Source organism: Neltuma alba, unplaced genomic scaffold (assembly GCF_004799145.2).
Source record: "Neltuma alba isolate B1F8T4 unplaced genomic scaffold, ASM479914v2 tig00010413_pilon, whole genome shotgun sequence".
Lineage (NCBI taxonomy): Eukaryota > Viridiplantae > Streptophyta > Magnoliopsida > Fabales > Fabaceae > Neltuma > Neltuma alba.
The window spans coordinates 2985-12629 of record NW_021635315.1 but is presented as its reverse complement, the minus strand read 5'-3'; the positions used below and the strand labels follow the sequence as shown (position 1 = coordinate 12629).

The window sequence follows — 9645 nt, the reverse complement described above, 5'->3', positions numbered from 1 at the left end:
TTTCGATAGTTCTTTGTTTTAATTTCATAAATTTTTATAACTTACCCAATTCACCCCCCTCTTGGGTGAGACTGCCACTAACATTTGGTATCAGAGCAGGTCTCTTCAGTAAAGACTTAACAGTCCGAAGAGAGATCCCATGGCAGGATTTGGAGACAGCGTGCTGCTTGAAGGGTGTTCAACGTCCAAACTGCTAGGCTTCAATGGTGAAAATTATACCTTCTGGAAGATGAGGATGAAAATCTTTATCAAGGCAACCGAGTATGGATTATGGGACGTGATAGAGTATGGTAATTATGTCCCTATGAAGACCGTAGACGGACAACAAGTACGCAAGAGTCCGAGCGAGTTCGATGAAGAAGACAGAAAATTGGTGACCCTAAACGACAAAGCCATCAATATTCTTACTTGTGCACTGAGCCAACGAGAATACTTCTGAGTTTCTAGTCTAGAAACCGTGAAGGAAATGTGGGAAGCAGTAGAGATAGCCACGAAGGGACCACCAGTGTAAAACAGAGTAGAATCAACACTCTCACCACAGAGTTCGAGCTATTTAGAATGAAGGATGGAGAGATTGTCCGAGATATGGAAGTCAGATTCTCACATCTCATAAATCATCTCATGGCACTCGGAAAGAAGTATAGTCAGGAGGACCAAGTAAGAAAAATCTTAAGTGGTCTCCCAAAAGAATGGGAGCCGAAGGTAACAGCAATTGAAGAGACAAAAGGGGAATCAATTGGCTCTGTTGCAACGTTATTCGGAAGCCTTGCAGAATATGAGAGCAAGCAAAGATACAAAAAGGAGATGAACGAGAAGAACCGCAAAAGTATCGCTCTTAAAACTCAAGAGAGCGAAGATGACAACGAAGAAGACCTGGACGATGATGAAATGGGTCTTATCGTCAGAAGATTCAAGAAATTCTACAAGAGCAGGGCTGGAAGGAAGTTCTAGTCAAAACCCAGAATTTCAATATCTCAGAATGAGTCAAAAGAACTGATCATTTGCTTCAAATGCAAGAAACTAGGACACATCAAAGCAGAGTGTCCCCAATTTCCAAGATAAAGGACAAAGAAAAGAAGAAAGAAAGATTTAGAAAGAAGAAAGCCTTTGTCACATCAATCTGGGGTGATAGCTCTTCGGAAGAAGAAGAAGAAAGTGATGATGAAGAAACCGCCAACATCTGTCTTGTGGCTCAGGAAGACGAAGACTCAGAGACAGATGAGGTAATTACTTCTGAACCCTCTTATGATGAATCACAGTCTGAATACAATGCATTACATTTGGAATTAGTAAGAATTGCAAAGGAGTTGGTAAGCTCCAAGAAAAGAATAAAGTTTCTGGAAGAATAGCAAACGAAGCCTGAAGACAACGTAGTCCCGCCTCCAGGATGCATGGAATGTGAGAAGAACAGAGAGAAAGCCGAGGATCTCACAAAAACCTTAGAAAAATTCACTAGGGGTAGTGAGATGCTCAAAGTGATTTTGGGAGCTCAACGATGCTCGATGGATAAAACCGGAATAGGATATGATCCTGTTCAGGATAAGTCGAAAGGAAAGAAAAAGAGTAGTGGTCGATCGTATCTTGCATTCTTTAGAAACACCATTCATTCCTCTAATCCATTTGCACTTTGCTCTTATTGTAACCGTAAAGGTCATACAACCTCTTCTTGTTATCACAAGAAGAAAGGAACTTACGGGACATTAAAATGGGTGTCCAAAGGTACTTATGTGCCTAGGACAACTCATACTAACCAAAAAGGAGCCAAGAAAGTATGGGTACCTAAAACATAATTTTTTTTGTGTGTGCAGGTATGCCTCAAAGCATCCAGAATGAACAAATAGTACATTGACAGTGGATGCTCTAGACACATGACGGGTGATACTGAGAAGTTCACATCACTCAAACCAAAAGACGGAGGCAAAGTAAGTTTCGGTGGCAACCAATCCGGAAGAGTTGCTGGAATCAAAGAAATAGGAAGAAACTAGGAATGAAAGTTGAAGATGTATATTACGTGGAAGGTCTGTGCCACAATCTACTCAGCGTCAGTCAGAGTACCGACAAAAACAATTAGGTGATATTTGATTTCGAAGAATGCTTAGTAATAAGTAAAGACGATTTGCCATTGAAGAAAGAAGATTTGAATATAAAGCTGAGAGCTCCAAGGGACAGTAACTGTTATACACTTTAAATTGACTCTAAATCTTCTGAAAACTGTTTTATTAGTAACAAGGAGGAAAGTTGGATGATTTAGCCCAATTATTCTATGTTATTTCATATCATTTTAAGGGTATTTATCATAGATTTTGGCTCCTTTTGATGATAATTGTGCTTAATTTAGATTAAGAGTCCTTGCTTTGAGTTAGTGTCTTTTGAGGTTAAGATTGTCATAATTGGTTATTAATTGTATTCAATTGATTTCTAGGACAATTGATACTTCAAATTGTTGCTTTTTATTGTAGGACAATTGAGAATTGGAGCCAAGATCAAAGACCAAAGGATGACACAACACAAGATCAGAGTATCAGCACTAATAGAGTTCGCCGCGGTGAAGATTCTCTTCGCCGCGGCGCCAAATTGAAATCTCACCAGTAATCTCTCGGGCAGAGTTCGCCGCGACCAACTTACAGCTTCTCCGCGGCGAAATCACAAGATTAGGCGGAGCTCCTCTCGGGCATGCTTCGCCGCGGCGAAGGATTTCCTTCGCCACGGCGAACTCTTCGTATCAGCAATGCCAGATCCGGATCAGAACGCGAAAATGGAGCTTCTAATCATATGATCCGACCCAGATGGACCCCTAAAACCCTTAGAAACCCTATTTTCGACCATACACTCCATTCCATCTCCTACAACACCTCTATTCTCCCATCCTCTTGCCTCTCCACCTCCATCTTCTTCCCCATCCATTTCCTTCATCTTTCATTCACTTCATCTCAATTCCTTCCACTCCCAGCTACCATGGCCGACGGATTCACTTCAGTTGGAGCTTTTCTTGAAGCTATGGAGAGCTAGGGTTTATCAACTCTTGAAGAATGGTGGTGTGGCTTGAGTTCCTAAGCTTCAAAGGGGAGTTTAGTTTCGGTTTGCAATTTTTAGCTATGATTTATGGCTTTCTAGGTCTAGGAGTTGTAATTTCTTAGTTAGGAACTTGGGACTGATACTGTAATTATTGGTTAATGATTACATTTGTAATTTGGATTAATTGATGTTGACCTTTGTGCTTAAATATATGTAGTTGCATATATGCTTATTGTAACTCTCATGATTCTCTCTTATCTTGCATAGTTGTGTTTGGGTATTGAGTTGATTGTGTGTTTCATTGAGCCAATTGCATGATCATTCCAAAATTACACATTAGGGGAGCTAAACAAAGGTTTCATTAATGAGCTCATTAATGTAAGCTTTGGACTCATTGAGTTAATGAGGTTCTCGTTAAGAAAACCTAATGGATTTGTGAAACTCCCAATATTTTAAGTGAACTATGATTGCCATCAAAACCATTTTCAAGGGTTTCCTACCATTCATTTCCATTCCATCATTATTATCTTAAAACACCAAAAATATAGTATCTTAGGTTTGTTTTCATTGCATTTAGTTTAGGCACCATTCATTTAAGTCTTAAAAACCCAAAACCCCATTTCATTGCATTGCATGGCATTTAGTCTAGCTTAGGTAATTAATAAAGGCTCCCAAAAGTGAAACGACCTGAGTTTGCACTATACTGCATAGCTTGGATTTATTTTTGATTGAGAACCCCAAGGCGAACGACAATTAAGGCTCTCTTTCATTGGATTTGGCATAAATGTCTTGCACATGTTAACATGAATCAACTTTCAAAATTAACTAAAAGGGATTTGGTTGTTGGTTTACCAAAACTTCAGTATGAACATGATATTATTTGTGACGCCTCTCAGAAAGGTAAACAAACAAAGTCGTTGTTTAAATCAAAGAAGACAGTCTCAACCGAAAGGCCACTCCAAATGCTTCATATGGATTTGGTTGGTTCGTTGAGAGTGAAAAGTTTCGATGGAAACTTGTACACTCTTGTGATAGTTGATGACTATTCAAGATTCACTTGGACTTTGTTTCTTTCCTCTAAATATGAAACGTTTAATGCATTTATTGTTTTTGCCAAAAAGGTCCAAAATAAGAAAGGTATTTCCATTGTGTCAATCAAATCTGATCATAGAGAAGAATTTGAAAACAACGAATTCCCAAACTACTGTGACGAGCATAGAATTGAGCACAATTTTTCAGCACTAAGAACTCTTCAACAAAACAGTGTCGTCGAACGGAAAAATAGAGTGCTCACAGAAATGGCAAGGGCAATGCTGAATGAGAAAGGAATTTCACAAGTATTCTGGGCAGAAGCAATAAGCACGGCTTGTTACATTTCCAATAGAGCCTACATCAGAACGCTACTCGGGAAAACACCGTATGAGCTATACAAAGGAAGAAAGCCTAACCTAGCTCATTTAAGGATCTTCAGGAGTAAATGCTACATTCACAACAACAACAAAGAGAATCTGGGTAAATTCGATCCTAAAGCTGATGAAAGTTTATTTCTTAGTTACTCTAATCGTAGTAAAGCTTATAGGGTATTCAACAAACATACCTTTACAATTGAAGAATCAATTCATGTTGTGTTTGCTGAAACCGAACTGATTTCAAAACCTCTAGATGACGATGCCGAGATCGTTCAAAATTTTCAAAAATTAGATTTAAACAAGTCTTCAAACAAATTACCTTCAGAAGAACATTTAGAAAACAAAAATAATTTAAATGAATCTTCTTCACAAGAAAATTTAGAGCAGCCTAAGGCTTGGAGACATAACCGAGACTATCCATTAGAATAAGTCATTGGTAAAGTCAATGAAGGGGTCAAAACCAGGAGACAAGTATTCAATGAAGTGTGCTTCTCAGCGTTCATATCCCACATTAAACCTACCAATGTTGACGAGGCCCTATCCGAAAAATTCTGGATAGTCGCAATACAGGAAGAGCTTAACCAATTCGAGAGAAACCAAGTTTGGGAACTGGTACCCAGTCCTAATAATCATCCGGTCATAGGCACCAAATGGGTATTCAAAATATAAGCTCGATGAATCTGCACAAATCATCAGAAACAAAGCCAGATTGGTGGCTAAAGGATATAATCAAGAAGAAGGGATCAATTATGAAGAAACTTATGCTCCAGTAGCTAGATTGGAGGCCATACGGGTACTCTTAGCCTTTGCTTGCATTAAAGATTTCAAACTATATCAAATGGATGTTAAAAATTTTTTTGAACGGATATATTTTAGAAGAAGTTTTTATCGAGCAACCTCCTGGTTTTGAAGATTCAAACTTTCCTGATCACGTTTATAAACTGAAAAAGGCTTTGTATGGTTTAAAACAAGGTCCTAGAGCTTGGTATGAACGTGTTAGCAATTTTCTGATAGGAAAAGGATTTGAAAGAGGCAAAGTAGATGCTACTCTTTTCATTAAAAGAAGTAGGAAAGATCTTTTGATTGTTCAAATTTATGTAGATGATATTATTTTCGGAGCTACTAATGAAGATCTTTGTTAAGAGTTTGCTAAGCTAATGCAGGGAGAATTTGAAATGTCAATGATGGAAGAGCTGAATTTCTTTCTGGGATTACAAATCAAGTAGAAGAAAAATAGCATATTTATATCCCATATGAAGTATCTGAAGGAGTTGCTAAAGAAATATGGATTAGAAAATGCCAAAAGTGTAAAAACTCCGATGAGCTCAACCATCTCGCTAGACGTAGATGAAAACGACAAGGACGTGAATCTGACCAGATATAGAGGAATGATTGGTTCATTACTATATCTCACGGCTAGTAGACCAGATATACAATTCAGTGTGGAAATGTGCGCAAGATATCAATCAGCTCCAAGAGAGTCCCACGAAGAAGCCGTCAAGAGAATTCTTAGATACCTTGCCGGAAGTCAAAATCTGGGAATCTGGTATCAAAAGAAGGGAGCAGAATACCTAATGGGATACTTAGATGTAGATCATGGAGGATATAAGACAGATAGAAAAAGCACCAGTGGACAATGTCAATTTTTCAAAGGGTGCCTTGTCTCGTGGTCGAGCAAAAAGCAGAATACTATGGCAATCTCCTCAACAGAATCAGAATATGTGGCCACTGCAAGTTGTTGTGCTTAGATTCTATGGTTAAAGTAACAACTACAAGATCTAGGAATCAACTTATAAGAGATTCCAATCCTATGTGATAACACGAGTACGATAAGTCTATCCAAGAATCCAATCCATCATGCCCGAGCTAAGCATATAGATGTTCGACATCATTTCATTCGGGATCATGTTCAAAAGAAAGATGTGAAGGTAGAATTCATCCCCACTGAATATCAAATAGCCGACATCTTCATGAAGCCTCTAGATCAACAGAAGTTCAACTTCTTTCGAAGAGAATTGGGAATGGTAAATCCCAATGAGTTGTAAGAAATCTCACATTATCTCTCAAATTTTAATATTTAAATTTAATGTTTTGATGATTAAATAACTAACTTAAGCATTGGAGTGGATAGAAATTTGTTTTGCAGGAAGCTCTGCTTTATCGAAGAAAAACAGAGGTAGACAGAGTATGGAATGATCGAACAAGAGATAGATAGTCATGAAGCCACATAGAAGTAATTTATCGATCACTTGATCGATAAATACAGCATGTGTGGAAAATGAAGAGATTCAGAATGATTATTATCGATAAGCTGATCGATAAATGGATTATCGATCAGAACATCGATCAGGAGCGGTAAGTCTTTTGTGACATATACTCAAATTTTGGTAAGCATTAATCGATAAGCTGATCGATAAACGGATTATCGATCAAATGATCGATAAAAGACTAGGTACGCATTTCCTCTACTAACTTTATCGATAACATGTTCGATAATTGATTATTCGATAACGTGATCGATAATTGTCTTCAGTGTTCTTATGTGTTCTTCATATTTAGCGAATACGTGATCGATCATCCGCTAATCGATAACATTATCGATAATTTTGAACTTTATAATGTTAAAAGTTTCAAAAACCTCCATTAGTTATCGAACCCTAACTCAATCAAAACCGCTCCTCTGTTTCTAGCAACGGTCCAAAAATCACTATTCTATTAAATTTCCGATCACCTATCTACTCGAATCCAACTCTACCACCTTTTGACCACCACCAACCTCAAAACACTTACTTCCAACCAATTATTCTCTCTGAAATTCGTCGGTTCCTCAGAAATGGCACGGGTGAAACAGCCGAATGTGGAAAGGGAAGAAGGCTCGGAGAAGCAAGTCTAATCGAGCGACACTACTCCCTCGGGCACTCGGAAGTGATATAGACCGAAAGTGAGGGAAGAATCATCCAAGACAAGAGGTGTCCTGAAAATCTGAGAAAGTCGGACCGAAGAGCAACCTGTTCCTCCAAGAAAATCTCCCTGGTCCAAATCCAAGCTGCTGGTAGTCACTGAGGAATCAGAAACCGAGTCAGATGATGGAGCCTCATTTCAGAAAGCTATGGAGGCCGCATTGAGAATTTCCATTCCCAAGCAACCGAGGCAGAAAAAGCAAAGAGCCAGTGAAGGGATGGCATGACAAATTCCCTCTGAAGGTATTCCATTTGATTTCTCTGAACTACTAGTTGGAAACCTTGATAAGGAAGTGAATTCGGCTAAGTTTAAGGTTGATTTTACAAACCGGAGATTTTGCCCTGTTGTTTCTGTGGATATAGAAAGCTTAAAGAAAAATACTCAGATTAATTTGGACTTGAGTGATCCCCTGGAATACTATTCCAACTGGCTGATAATTGGTGGAGAATTTTGTCCTGAGGTGATTAAAAGGTTCTACTGTAACATGGAATCAGTAGAAAATATGATGAGCAGGACAATCTGGTAAATGACTATTTAAGGGTCAAACTTAGAGGTAGAACCTTCCACCTTATTGCTGATAAGATTAATGAGTTGCTGGGAACTCAAGATTCGGTGAGAGGGGGAGATATGAATGAAATTAAGGCTTATAAGATTTTGATGCAAAGTGATGAGTACCCCGGTGAGCTAAATTTCCCACCTAATTAGATGTGTGATTATTATAGAATAATCCACTATATCTATTCAAGAAGTATGATCAACAAATATGGGAGCTTCTCACACTTAACTCAAGATGATTACTTGTTACTGGCCTGGATAATCAGTGGAGAAAGGATTAATATAGGGGCTTTGATCTATAATGAGATGAAGGATTTTATTCTCAACAAATCCAAATCTACACCGATCCCCTATCCTCAATTGGCCACATACATCCTACAGGCAAACAACATTGCCCCTTTTGAGCCTGGAGAGTCTAAGACCAAGGTTCCTGCTTTTGGGATTACACAGTTGCACAAGATGAGGATTCCTCTGCCTTTCAGACCATCTCAAAAGGTACCTCAGAAGGACAAGGGGAAGCAACCAGCTGTCAGCACCTCTAAGACTCAGGATGAGGCCGAATCCACTGCAGCTCCTTCATGCCCTTGGACCCTCATTCATGGAGAGATCTCTCAGGGAGATGTTTCAGGCCGAGCTTCAAGAGTTTGAGAAGAGAGTTTATGTCACTGCTCGAGAATATGGGGAAGTCTTAGATAGAAAGTTTGAGGGCATTTCCAAAATCCTAGATCTTCACAGACAAGCAATGATGGTTTTGGAAAAGGAGGTTTCTCAGAGATTTGATTATGTTGACAGAGAAATTCGAGAGCTCAAAGGGATGGTAGCCTCCCTAGCACTACCTTCAGCTTTGAGGACTTACTCCATCATCCCCCATCTCCTCCTCATCATGAGCCTGGACCTTCTACCTCTACTATCCCCACTTCTCCTGTTTCCACTTCACTATCTGTACCATCTACCTCTCCCACTCCCTCTCCTACTTTGGCCCTGATCACTGTTCCCCAGCCAGTTCCCTCTCTTTATATTCCATCACTCTCTCCACTTTCTCACCTTCCCCCTCTTCCTATTCCCCTGTCCATTCCACCTGTTTCTACTCCTTCCTCTTCCCCACCATATGCTGACAAAAAGGGGGAGAAGGATTCTGATGCTTAGAGTCTCTTTTTACTTTTACTATGATGTTTTATTGATGTTTAGCTATGTGTTTTGAGTTTACTAAGTTTTACTGATGTATTTTGACAGCTGATGCCTTCAGTAAAGTATATTTTTACTTCGATTGTCTACTGCTTAATTTTACTGTTTCTGATGTTATTTGATTAATATTTTTACGTATGTTTTGTCATCATCAAAAAGGGGAGAATGTTAGGATTAAGGTTTTGATGATAACAAAGTGAGTAAATTGTGATTCAGCATGTTGATCGATCATCTGATCGATCAAGGTTTTATCGATAAGCTGATAGATAATAACTCTGTTTAATTAAGTAAACTCAGCAGAAACTTTGATCGATAACGTGTTAGATAATGTGTTGATCGATCATTCTTAGTTGCATATGAAAATTATCGATCACTTGATCGATAATCGGAATACAAATTTAATAGGTGTTTATCGATCACATGATCGATAAACCAATTATCGATGGAAGACAGATAAATGGTAATGCACTTTACTCATTCTATATTTTGCTTTTATCGCCATTTATCGATCACATTATTG

At 38.7% G+C, this 9645-nt stretch overlaps 1 protein-coding gene across 1 annotated transcript; it reads left to right on the top strand.

The window, feature by feature from the left end:
- The first annotated feature begins 8246 nt into the window (after positions 1 to 8246).
- Positions 8247 to 9086, top strand: LOC114756471 (pollen-specific leucine-rich repeat extensin-like protein 4). The gene is made up of 2 exons (XM_028945422.1): positions 8247 to 8582; positions 8733 to 9086. Exons 1-2 carry the CDS (start codon positions 8247 to 8249, stop codon positions 9084 to 9086), a joined length of 690 nt encoding a protein of 229 aa, XP_028801255.1.
- Positions 9087 to 9645: the final 559 nt, after the last annotated feature.